The sequence below is a fragment of the Triturus cristatus genome, chromosome 1_2 (genome assembly GCF_964204655.1).
Source record: "Triturus cristatus chromosome 1_2, aTriCri1.1, whole genome shotgun sequence".
Taxonomy (NCBI): domain Eukaryota; kingdom Metazoa; phylum Chordata; class Amphibia; order Caudata; family Salamandridae; genus Triturus; species Triturus cristatus.
In genome coordinates this window covers 1184704360-1184717915 of record NC_140580.1, presented here as the reverse complement: position 1 = coordinate 1184717915, position 13556 = coordinate 1184704360, and the positions used below count along the sequence as shown (strand labels likewise).

Here is a 13556-nt window from a genome sequence, read left to right as displayed (position 1 = left end):
GGCAGGGCTCTGCTCTGGGCACTATTAAGGGCTACCTTTCTGCACTTTCGGCCTTTCTCAGGCTTCCTGATCAACCCTCTCTTCTCAAGTCCCCTGTCGTAAATTGATTTCTCAAAGGCATTACTCACCTTTTCCCTCCTATCCCGTTTGTGATGCCACAGTGGTACTTGAATCTGGTTCTTACTTATTTGATGTGTGCTCCTTTTGAGCCGCTTCTCAACTGTCCTCTTCGTTTACTAACTTTGAAGACTGCTTTCCTGGTTGCCATCACCTCCGCTAGGCGCGCGAGTGAGCTCCAGGCTCTTTCCTGTAAACCTCCTTTTCTGTCGGTTCATCCGGACAAGGTTGTGCTCCGCACTCCTCCTTCCTTGTTGCCAAAGGTCGTTACTCCCTTCCACATAGGGCAAACTATAACCTTGCCCACTTTCTTTCCGCCTCCGCACCCTTCCAGAGAGCAAGAGAGGCTCCACCGTCTGGACCCAAATCGTGCACTCTCCTTTTACCTGAATCGCACACAACAGTTCCGGGTGGATGACCAGCTCTTACTTGGCTACGTAGGCGCCAAGAAAGGCCGGACTGTACATAAGAGGACTATCTCCCGCTGGGTCATCTTGTGTATCAATGCCTGTTATTCTCTGGCTAAAAAGGAACCTCCTTGGGGTTGCATGCCTATTCTACCAGGGCGACAGCAGCCACTACTGCTTTGGGACGTGATGTCCCCCTTGAAGACATCTGTCAGGCAGCCACGTGGGCCTCGCTGTACACTTTTACAAAGCATTACTGCCTGGACAGCCAAGCCCGGAGAGACGGCTTCTTTCGCCGTTCTGTTCTCTGTGACTTTCTGGTGTGATCTTAGTTCGCAGACCCACCACCGGGGTTAGTATTGCTGGGGTATCTATTCTAAGGTAAGGAATCTATCACTAACGTTTCTCTTTCAGATGAACAAATGACTTGCCTTTGATAACGATATATCTGTAAGAGACATTGGGTAGTGATGGATTCCTTACCGCCCCACCCATCCTCCCCATTCTTCTAACTGATTTCTAGGGTTAAGGTCATCCCTTTAAGGGCCCTAGTTTCAATGCACCAGTGGTCATTATCTCGCATGGCTCTGCATTCCTGGCACGGAAAGTAGTGTATAGAACTGACTTCAGCATGCGTGGGCGCGTCTAAGTAGCTCCTGCGACGTCATCTCAGCAACTACGACGCCACCAACGTACGCGGAGCCACACGATGATGCCTACCAACGCGCAGGGGTACTGCTGCCAAAAACTTTCCGGATCCAGTCTGACGCCTGGGGGTAATTATAAGGTAAGGAGTCTATCACAAACTAATGTCTCTTATAGATATATCGTTACCGAAGGTAAGTAACTTGTTCGTTAGGCAACTTCCAATATTTCCTCATGAGCTGTTAAAACATTTTCACAGGGATAAGTAAATCGTGCGAAGACCTGGTTATTTAAATGTTTCCATCTTCAACGTCGGTCTGAAATGCTCTGCAAGGCATCCGCTCGGCAGACACGTTCTTTCTTACATGTTGACTCTTCTGAAGGAAAGTGGAGTTTGAAGGCATCTACCCCGTGCTCTGTTGCGCCCTGAAATGATACTCGGTGACAAACCATCTCCACCTTGAGGTGCCTGTAGTCCACGCTGCAGCTGCTGCTGTAGGTTTGCACCATCACATCGTCTTGAATGTTATTTTCAAGGCTGCTACATTCACCCATGTGTTTGCGAATGCTGAAGCAGCCTTGTTCAAACATCTTTTTCTTTCGTCTCTGCATCCTGGGTGTGTGCAGCCTTTATCTTACTATGGTAGGATCGTCGTCATTTTGTAATGTTTGTATGAGTCTAGAAACTGAACACGTTCCATCCAGACTTAGCTCTTACTTGACCCCTTGTTCACTCACCTGTACAATTTGAATGCTGCGCTATCCTTGCACACGCTTTGTGCCTTCCCACCAGACTGGTGATATATGCTGCGGATGAGGCTGGATGGCTGGACGGCTGACCGCAGTCGTGGCCCTGCAGGCCATGTCTTGAGAGATGCTGTTCTTATTCTTGGTAATATCCGTCCCCCTCGTATAGTGAGAGCTGAGTACAGCTCATGAGGGCGTTGAAACTAGTTACCAGCACATGATCAGGTTATGTCTCTAATACTGTGACTTCCCTCAGCCTCTGCAGTTCTAGAAAGAGCTCTGTGACCCCCTCTTGACCCACAGACCTCAGTTCACGTCATCTGCCTGACTGTAGTAAGGACAGACAATTGGACTGGCACTTTGGAAACGGACAGTACCTGCCCATGGGCCAGAGTCAACTGCATTCAGGTGTTATTTTCTTTCAGTGAAAGACTAGTGTTGTGCAGTGGTGCTCTGGGGTCCCGGCCTGAGACAAAACATCTCCTGAACATAGAAATGGGGGCTGAGGAACATCTGACAAGAGTCAAAGCCATATGTGACTGGTGCTCCTCTGACTCTAGCCGGCGCCCATGAGTCAGAAGCGCAGTCAGCAATGTGTACGGGATTCGTTGTGCTTGCCGCTTGCATTTTGTATGCCATTGTTGATGGTTCTGCACAGTGCTGTGTGCGCATGCCCGAGCTGCAGCTTGCCTGTCCTGCTGTCTGTTCTGTTTGCTGTGAGATCCTAGCATCTTCCTCGATGTCATACGTGCTTTTCTCTCCTTCACAGGTGATGGGGTCGAAAGTGAGAGGGTTGTATCCGAGGAGGTGCAGAAAAGCGCACTTGAAATTCCAGATGACTTCGAGAGCCGAGAGGAGATGGTGAGGGTTCCGTTGCTTTGAATTGAGAGATGTCACACCTGGCTCTGCGCATGCGTGCCTGCAGCTCTACTGACTCTGTCTCCTCTTTAGATGGATTTCGTGATGCTGGCCGTGAGTAAAGTGGAAGCGGAGCGGGAGGAGTGGAGGCAGCTCTTGGCCGAGCAAAAACAGAAGTGTCGTGGGCTACAGCAAGAAGTCGCAGTTCTCCGGCTTGAGTCGACACCGCAGCACCCCACGCAAGGAGCAGGTGTGAGGGCATGCACTGGGTCCAGCGTTAGCCTTGTCCGGCCTGTGTGTGCTGCTTTAAGCTGTACACGCATCTGAAGTCCTCGCTGGTTCTTGAGTGTCTTCAAACACAATTCGCTAACAGTGGCGGTGCGTCCATTGGGGGCGTTGGGGCGTAGCCCCCCGTCCGTAGCTCCCTCGGCGTTTCTAGACTTAAGTAAACTGAATCAGTTTACTTAAGTTCAAAGACGCTGAGGGAGAACCAACTGACAATCGTGTCAGTCAGCATGACGTCGGACCGCCCACCCCCTTCAGAGTCTGAAGGGGGTGGGCGGTCCGGCGTCATGTTGACTGACATGATTGTCAGACCAGGGACAACAGGCAGCAGCACAAGTGCGCATGAGTGGGGAAGGTGGGCGAATTTTCACCCATGCCTAGTCATGCGCACTTGTGTTTGCACTGGCTTGCGCATGCCCATTAGGAGCCCCTCGGACTCCTAATGAGCAGGCAGCGGGCGTAGCGTAAGCTGTGCCCTCAGCCAATCCTGGCGCTGCTGGCAGCGCCAGGATTGGCTGAGAGGGGTTGGCAGGCCACTCCAGTGCCGTTCGTGAAGGCGGCAAGGCGCCCAGGGGAGCAGAGGTCTGTGAGGTGGCGTGGACCGGCTGTGAGGCAAATACTGCTGAGCACAATTGGAATTTTCCAAAATGAATACCGCGCTAGTCGAGAAAGATCAAAATACCGCTCTAATAGGACACATCCTGGGGAGGGCCGAGAGTACTGCTGAGAAAACGCGGCTCCGTGGGGCAGAGGGTCGTGTACTGTTACACCTGATCAGGCCTGGCAGTATTGCAGCAGCGGCTATTTATGAAAAGCCGACATTACAGCAGGTCTGAATGGGCGGGCACGTAGGAGCAGCCCAGTGAGGCAGGAGTATGCAGTGCAAAGGAGGCAGTGAGCAGTAAATATTCAATAACCTTAGGCCCCTAGACAAGAGGTAGGGAAGCCATCAAATTAAGAGCCGAGCCAAGGGTAAGGGTTGGCTGTAAGAGTCAAAACACGAGCCAAGTAATCAATGTAATTGGCATGTAAATTATGCAACAAACGCCGTATGCAATATGAGAAAGGCACTTAAAATGTGTTTCTTTAAAACATTGGAATTGTTCACTTTAGTGACAATTGGAAGTGATAGCTTCTAAAGATGAACTTAGAGACATTCATGAGATATCCTGGCCCTGATGATGAAGCTATTAGTGACCCTAGAAAGAGGTCAGTTGTCCTGTGGCCCCTGCATGCACCCTATGTTGTTGTTATAGATGGAACAACATTATAATACATTGCATGCATGCATCCGCCACCAATCCACCCATCCACAACTGGGAAATTACTGATCTCTGAGCAATGAATGCATAAAACATGAAGGTATTCCATGTCAGTGATATAGTTTTTGTTTATGTTTCACATGTTTTACTTAATCTTGCATTCCTTAAGAGTGCCCACTATTTCCAGGATGCTGTATTTCTGTATTTTGTTGTGTAGCATATTTCTTGTACAGTGCGTACTTTGAACTGAGTTGCAATCAGGCATTTTTAATGGGCCACCATTGAGAGCTTTAGAGCAAAGGCTGAAGGCTGTGTCAATTTCTCACAGTGCCTGTCAGTGGGTCAAAAAGGTGTTCAGAAAACTTAGCCATCCCTGGCCTCTCTGTTGAACAATCAAAGCAAAGGTCACTTATTTAAGTTGCGATTGTGATTCTGTGCAACTGTGTGTGAAGGAGGTACACAGTTGCCAAAATATTGAGAAGGCAATTGTAAAGGAAAATACAGTGCTTACAAATGAGTCAGTGCGTTGTGTTTTTGGGGGTTGATTAATGTTGGACTTTGAAATTTTGTGCTGTTTTTGGGGGTTGAAAAGTGAAGTTCTCTGATTATACTGAACAAGCGGCTGGCTACCTACGTCAAATCTCTACTATTGATTTCATAACACTTTCGCAAGGTTTTTCGGGCTCGCTCGCTACGCTCGCTCGCCTCAGTGCAGTACCACGATAACTTTCCGCCTCACCACTTTCAAATGTCACCAGCCGCCACTGTTCGCTAAACATGTCTTTTGTTTGGGACTCGCGCCGGCCTCTTTCTGTCCAGCGGATGCTTTTGGTATCGGTTATTTTCCCGTTGTGGATTCTCCAGCACTGGCTCTTTAATGAGTTCACGCGCTTTAACCCTCCACGTAATTGGGCTGGGAGGCGCCAGCTACTTTAAGTAGAAGTGTAGTGGTAAACGGAACCTAAAGGTGCCTTAAGTAGCACAATCACCTCAGTGTAAGAACCCGACCTTCAGTCGCTGAGTAAAGAGCTGAGTGCACAGCGCCCCCTCCCAGAGGCCGTCATTCCTGGGGTATTGCACGTTGTCAGGAAGTTCTTGATCAGAGCTTTGCTCCTTTTGAAATGTCCCCGTCTTAAGAGACATCTTTCATCATGAGGATTCCTTTTCAGAAAGCTCTTTCTTCTTGGAATCATTTTCTAATCCGATGCTACCTAACTGGGCAATTTCTTCCTCAAGACAGACTGAGTTTGTAGCTGGGAGAAAATATTCATCTGAGCCACTAAAGCTTTTTGCAACTGTTTTTTTTATTTTTTATTTAAATGATTGTGTTGAATATAAGAACAGCGCTAGGCTAAGATCAACGCTCCAAGTTTATCCAACAAATGGAACCGCACTCGAACGCAGGCGGCTCCAGCAGTCTCCGCAGGGTCCTTTATTCTTTTGCAAAAACTACAGTTGATGGACAGAATGCAGAACAATGTAATGCATTCACCCCAGTACAGAGATCTGGGCCTAAATCCATCGTTTTTGCTCACCATGCCATTCCAGTTTGGACCCAGCCATATGCAAATCAGTCTTGACCCTGTGCCTCATGGGAACAGTCCAGCCCGAACTGCCAAGCCAGATCAGTTGACTTGGGGTGAGTGTTTGATTTGCTCAAACGCACCATCCATCATCCCCTTTGGCATCGCTTTGTTTGCCCTAAGTTGGCAGGGTATGCCCAGGCGTGGGTCCCTTGCTCACTTTGCCACATAATTCAAGATAGCCTGGCTGATAAGGGTTATGAACCCGAAACCGGTCCCAGGATGCTTGTTTCCGGTCCAGGGAAGACATGGCTTGGCAGTTCGGGCTGGACTGTTCCCATGAGGCACAGGGTCAGACTGATTTGCATATGGCCATGTCTGAACTGGGGTGGTGGAGTGAGCTAAAGAATGATGATGGATTAAACCCAGATCAGTTGACTATGGATGAGTGTTTGATTTGCTCAAACGCTCTGTCCATCATCCCGTTTGGTATCGCTCCTTTATTCTTTTAACACCAGCGTGCACAATTGGACATACCAAAGCCAAACGCATTTCGGGGATCCTTCCCCTTGATCACGGGCATGCGATAGTAAGATGACGTGTGCACGCAAAGTCCCATGCAATTTATATATCACGCCCACAGATGGGCCGCCTGGGACTCGTAGTGCTACCATTTCCCCACAGATGGGTTCCGCTACCTCAGTAGAGTTGTAGTTTTTTATCAAAGCTCAAATGAGCCTCCAATCGTTTCCGCCAGTATTCTTAAATGAGACCTGCACTCTGTATTGCTCCCCGAAATCCTGAAAGCGACAGTCTGCCTCCTTATGGCGGTGGTGCGGTCCCCCGACCTTGGATAGGCCGGCAAAAACCAATGCTAGGCTAAGGTATACATGTTTGTTTTGTGTCTGTGAATCTATATATAGAGAGATATAAATGCATTATTTATTCTTCCCTTCTGCCTTTCCTGTGCTGTTTGTATCTTGGAAGTGACAGAAAAGAAGCGAAATGGAGATAAAAGGTTGGTGGTTTTCAGTCCAGCTGGGTACCCGCACTCACCACTCCCTGCCCTTCCTGCAGATGACAGTGAGGCAAAACAATGAGGTTAAAACATTATGGTTGAACCTCACCAGTGTATTTTCGATGACCATCAACAAGCAAACCCCCCCGCAGCGGAGAGCATGCCGTCTAAAGATTTTCCCAGGGCAGTAATGGTAGGCAAGCATTGATGGACAAGCTGCACTTTCATTGTATCCAATGCCTGGATACCCTCATGGATGACCAAGTAGTGCTGTACAAATCTACTGATTGATTGATCTCTTTGTTGAAGAGTGGTATACCTAACAAATGGTCGCTGTTAATGAGCTGTGTCAGCAGGCAGACGTGTGAATGAGTTACAAGTCTCCCGCATTGACTCACTGTTAATGAGCTGTGTCAGCAGGCAGACGTGTGAATGAGTTAAAAGTCTCCCGCATTGACTCACTGTTAATGAGCTGTGTCAGCAGGCAGACGTGTGAATGAGTTAAAAGTCTCCCGCATTGACTCACTGTTAATGAGCTGTGTCAGCAGGCAGACGTGTGAATGAGCTACAAGTCTCCCGCATTGACTCACTGTTAATGAGCTGTGTCAGCAGGCAGACGTGTGAATGAGTTACAAGTCTCCCGCATTGACTCACTGTTAATGAGCTGTGTCAGCAGGCAGACGTGTGAATGAGTTACAAGTCTCCCGCATTGACTCACTGTTAATGAGCTGTGTCAGCAGGCAGACGTGTGAATGAGTTACAAGTCTCCCGCATTGACTCACTGTTAATGAGCTGTGTCAGCAGGCAGACGTTGGAATGAGTTACAAGTCTCCCGTATTGACTCACTGTTAATGAGCTGTGTCAGCAGGCAGACGTGTGAATGAGTTACACGTCTCCTGAATTGCTCTTCAAGAGGCCGCATTGACTCCCAGGAGTGCTTTTTAAGTGTCACCGTACCGGAATTACATCCACATCGCATTGACAACAGCAACAAGGAGGCCTTTGCCATCATGAAAGAATTCTACCCTTAGTGGCCAGCTCCAACAGCATCACCCCTACACGCGACAAGCTCTCCATTGTTCTGCATAAACAAGAAAAACAGGAGCAAGCCCGTTAGCCCAGTTGAGACTGGGTATATGTAGTAAAGTGATTTCTCCCGGACTGATCCCGTTTTTTGAAAATCAGGCTTGACACCTTGAATTGCTGATTAACACAGTACCTTAAACTATTACTGCCGATTGCTCCAACTGCCCTTGATTCCCAGACCTCATTTATATCGCTGGTCTCCCTTCCTTCCTTCCAGAAATTATCACACACGTGCCTCCTTTACTGGCGGACCTCCATTGATGGTTTAATACATCTTTCTCTCAGCCCCCTGTTTGGATCTATATTCCTTTGTATTCAGCCATGACGCTGTGGTATTTTTAATACTCTGGTAACCATAGTCCTGATGATGACCTCAACGCAAGGAGGTTGAAACGTCGTCGACTTGACAGCAGTAATCGGGGCTTGTTAAAGGGCCATCTGTGATTTAAAAATATTGTTTCGTAAATTGTCTACTGTATATATCTTTGTCTTGACCCTTAATTAATTTTTGAATAGTTTTTTGCCGCACTATGTTGTCCTTTTAACACTTATGTCACTGCGCCGTTCACTTGTTCACTTCACTATCAGTGCACATATGATTGTTATGGTTACTTCAAATTGTATATACCAATTGTGTATTTAATTACAAATTATTGTTTCATTCCCTTTGGTCTCCCTTGTCCCTCCTTGGCTGGTTTGATTAAATCTTGTGCTTATTGGTCCCTTTACATAAATTCCCTGTTGAGATATTGTTTTTGTTACTCCATTGTTCTGCAGCAAGATAAACCACCATATAATCACAACTCCGATCCCTAATCAGACCTAGCAAAATGGCTACCCATCTCACCCATGACATCTGCTCTGTCCACATGGACCACCATCTGCACGGACAAAACCACCCCCACCATGAAGTCCACCCTGAATACCTCCATCATATCAGCCACCTACCCTTATACCTGGAAACACATTCCTGTAATCCCCATGCTCAAAACTATGTTGGCAGACCCAATGATGCTGTCCAATGACAGACCCAACTCCCTGCTATAGCACCTAGCCAAAGTCCTGGAGAAACTTATCAACACACTTCTGACCAACTGTATCAACAACCCCCATCACCTCAATGACAGTCAACCACAGCATGGAAACCGACTGTATCGCCACTACGGAAAGTATCCAAATGATCCTAAACATTGGAGACGCAGCTGCCCACATCCCCCTGAATCTCTCTGCAGCATCAGATATGGTATCCCACCCCATCCTCACCTTCGCCTGCATGAGAATGGAGTCCAGGGTCCCACTCTCCGATTGATATTCTCCTTGCTAACGGGAAGAACACAGTGAATTAACCTGCCCCCCTACTCTTCTTCAGATTCCCTTTATCGCATCTGTGGAGTACAGCAAGTATCTGACAAACCCCCAAGACCAAGCTCACCGCTTGCAGGTCAGAAATCGCCGACTGGATGAAGACCAACTGTCTCAAGTTGAACAATGACAAAACAGAAGTCCTAATGTTCAGGAAGAACCCATCGCCTTGGGATTCCACCCGGTGGCTGGTGAAACTCCGATCCACACCCACCCACGCCAAGAACCTTGGGATCATCAATGACCGCCACCTCAGCATGACCACAGAAGTAACCCCATCAAAGCCTCCTCCCGCCACACTCTGAGGAGGCTATGGAAAATGGCTCCATACCGGCACCTGCAAAAACAACACGCACCATCTTGTCACATGCAAGCTTGACTACGGGAACAGGCTGTAAGCCGAGTTCATCTAACGCACTCAACCTACTGCGCTGTACGCACATCACACTGAACCGTTCTGAGCTCCACTGGCTCTCAATACACAAGGGAGCCCAGTTTAAACTCTCTCCTACCATCGAAACACTACACAACAAGGGCCCAGCCTACCTCTAAAGCCAAATCTCATTTCATAAACCAACCAGACATCTCCAGTTGGCCAGACTCCAGCTGGCATGCCTCCCATACATGCATTCCATGCATGCACTTTCCCCTACATTGCCCATAAAGCCATGAACAACCTATTGTTACACATCATTAATTATTGAACTCTGCAAGCTGAAGACCTTCTGTCCGAATAGACCCACTCACCGGACCTAGGTCTGTCTAGACCTTCACCCACTTCAGCACAGGGATACCCTCCCAGGTGATATTGCCCTTTACAAATATTTATAACATAGGCCATGGCCCATGAGAGGTTTCACAAATTAAAGAAAATAAACCAGCCCTCAATCCCTGGTAACGTGACACAAAGGAGTCGGGTAAAGTGTATGGTATTCAAGAAATGCATACACAGTAGGAAAAAAATCACACAAAACGAAATAAAACTCCACAAACCAGTTTGAAATAGAGACAGATTTTATGACGAAAAATAATACCAAAACAGTAATAAGGGGAAGCAGATATATGAATTTGTAAAGATTGAAGTGAAAAGAGCACCATAAATGACAACGGGCCAATGATAGTCTAAGGAAGCGGTGGACGAGGATCTCGGTGCAATTTGAGGCCGACCAGGATGGAGCCCCAGTCGAATACAATAAGTAGATTAGTCCTGGTGAATGTCTGGAAGTTAAAGAGTTCGAAAAAGTTTTTAAGTCCCAAAGCAGAAAGAAGCTTTGTCACTGTTTGAGAAGAATAAACTTCAATGATCAGGCCACCGTTGAAAATGTAGCCGCTGCTGTGGAACCGAAGGCTGGTCATTTGAAGCAGGTTCGTCCTGCTGGGGCTCTGGAGATTTCGCCCTGAAAATGAAGTTTCAGTGCAGAATGGGACTTAGCTGTCTTTTCGGAGGAGCTGAGATCCTTGACCTTAAGAAAGCTGAAATTGAATCTGATGCCGTCAGGAAACATTTTCACACAGGTCACCCTGAAGGTCTAGAGGTAAAGATTTTTTCAAAGCTTCCAAACTATTTTTTGGTGCCCAAACGACCACATGAGTACAATTATAAGCCCCCACAATCTCAGGGAGGACATTTAAAAACTCTCAGGTGTCAGGCAGAGGCCAGCAGCAAAGTCCAGTCCAGATCCAGTTGCCACAACTCAAACGGGTACTTTCAGGAAAAAGACCTCTTCCAGCTTGCTTGTGTTCCTGTAGTCACACAGGAGGTCCACCATCTTGACCCTTGGTGTCCACTTCTTTTTTTGTCCTGGGTGCAAGAGGGGGCAGTTCCAGTCCATCTGATAGATACTTGTAGCCGCAGATTCCTTTACATGGAATTATCCCCAGGCGTCCGACTGTATCCAGATCTGTTTTTGTGAGCAGTACATCAGTGCACCGGTAGGTGGCACCGTTCGGCTCCACTTGGCATCGTCTGTGCTGGAAGTGACGTGCGCAGTGCCTATACAGTGGCCACCCCAGGCGCGCTGCCGTTTTTTTTTTTTTTTTGTGCGTCTGTCTGTGCAGATCTAGAGAGCTAACCTCAGTCACTTTTGACTGTCCTCTACGTTTTTTGAGACTTGTCTCCTGGTGTGGCAGGGAAGTCTACTAGGAAGGCTGGATTCAAACTCTGTGGCCAGAAAACACAGACTTTTCCCCTGGTGGCAGAATGAGCTACCAAAACAGGCACACACTCACCAGCCAAAACAACATATCCAATCCAATACCACTGGAGTTTGAAAATCCATGCACGTTTTTAACCCTTTCGTTGACAGACCCCCCCACCCGTGCCACGCCTTTTTTGACTATTTGTGGTTGGTCGTGCTTAGGCCACCATAACTTTTTGTCTACATAAGGTATCCACACCAAATTTGCGTCCTGTTCTTCCAACATCCTGAGGATTCTAAATGTACGAGGGATTTGTGGACTACCTTGGAGGGGACTGAGAAATTAGGTAAAATACAGCTACATTTGGGTTTATTGGTAAAAATGGGATAAAAGTGCTACAGAAAAAAGTGTCTGGTTTCTTCCCTGCAAATGGTATCAACGGAGGATTTGTCGTAGTAAACTCACCATCTTTCCAGCGTTCCTGAACAGGCAGACCTTTGTCAGAAAACCACAATTTTCAACACAGTTTTGGCATTTTTATTGGTCACAGCCCATGTTTCCTATTTTTTGTGCTTTCAACCTCCTTCCAGTTAGTGGTAGAAATGGGTGTGAAACCAATAATGGATCCCAAAAAGCTATACATTTCTGAAAAGTAGACAACATTCTGAATTCAGCAAGGGGCCATTTATATAGATCCTTCAAGGTTTCCTTACCCAGAATCCCCTGCAAACTTCAAATTTAGCTAACAACTAACATTTTCCTCACATTTCTGTGTTGGAAGGTTGTGAGCTACCACGCCAGCACAAATTTCCCACCACCCAGTGTTCCTCCTCAGACACTTGATAAAAATGATACCTCACTTGTGTGGGTGCCAATAACGTATGAAAAGAAAATGCCCTTCTGGACCCACTTTGGTTCACGCTCAGTTTTTCATTTTTATAAGTTTTTAGGTTCTCTGCTGTGGGCACCCACACAAGTGAGGTATCATTTTTTTTCAGGAGACTGAGGGAAAGGCTGGGTGGTGTGACATTTGTACCGGCGCAGAAATCCGACAAATTTTCCACACCAAAATGTGAGCAAAGTGTGAATTGTTAGCTAAATTTGAGGTTTGCAGGGGATTCTGGGTGATAAAATTCTGGAGGATCCACGTAAGCCACACCGCCAGCCAAGCGCCATCCATGCGTACCACCAGCCAAGTGCCATCCACGCACACCATCAGCCAAGCACCATCCAAGCACATCCCCAGCCAAGCGACAGTCCATGCACACTGCCAGCTAAGCACAAGTCAACAAGTACTGCCAGCAAAATGCAGGTTCACACACAGCCAGCCAAACGCCAGTAAACACAGACCATCAGCCAAGCTCCAGTTCTCACATACTCACAGAAACTAGTGTCTAGGTTGTACTGATGCTCAAGAGGATGATTTAATCTGCCCCTGAGATCTTGAAAGCTTCTGTGGTGACTTCACGTATCGACAAGAAATATAAACCGGCAAACACAACACCATAGCAAAGTCAGACTCCAGGATTCCAGACAGCCCGGCAAACAACACAACACCATAGGAAAGGCAGACACCAGGATTCCAGACAGCGCCGGCAAACACAACACCATAGGAAAGGCAGACACCAGGATTCCAGACAGCGCCGGCAAACAACACAGCACCATAGCAAAGTCAAATGCCAGGATTCCAGACAGCCCGGCAAACAACACAACACCATAGGAAAGGCAGACACCAGGATTCCAGACAGCGCCGGCAAACACAACACCATAGGAAAGGCAGACACCAGGATTCCAGACAGCGCCGGCAAACAACACAGCACCATAGCAAAGTCGGATGCCAGGACTCCAGACAGCCCCGGCAAACACAACACCATAGGAAAGTCAGACTCCAGGATTCCAGACAGCCCCGGCAAACACAACACCATAGCAAAGTCAGACTCCAGGATTCCAGACAGCCCCTGCAAACACAACACCATAGCAAAGGCAGACTCCAGGATTCCAGACAGCCCCTGCAAACACAACACCATAGCAAAGTCAGACTCCAGGATTCCAGACAGCCCCGGCAAACACAACACCATAGCAAAGTCAGACTCCAGGATTCCAGACA

General features: G+C 47.6%; 1 protein-coding gene across 10 annotated transcripts in view; it reads left to right on the top strand.

The window, feature by feature from the left end:
• Positions 1–13556, top strand: part of GOLGA2 (golgin A2) — a 410097-nt gene that overhangs the window by 373612 nt on the left and 22929 nt on the right. For all 10 annotated transcript variants that reach the window (XM_085614120.1, XM_085614119.1, XM_085614117.1 and 7 more), the window contains 2 exons: positions 2686–2777; positions 2868–3024. In XM_085614120.1, coding sequence (XP_085470246.1) covers positions 2686–2777; positions 2868–3024 — 249 coding nt within the window. The remainder of the gene's footprint in view (positions 1–2685; positions 2778–2867; positions 3025–13556) is intronic.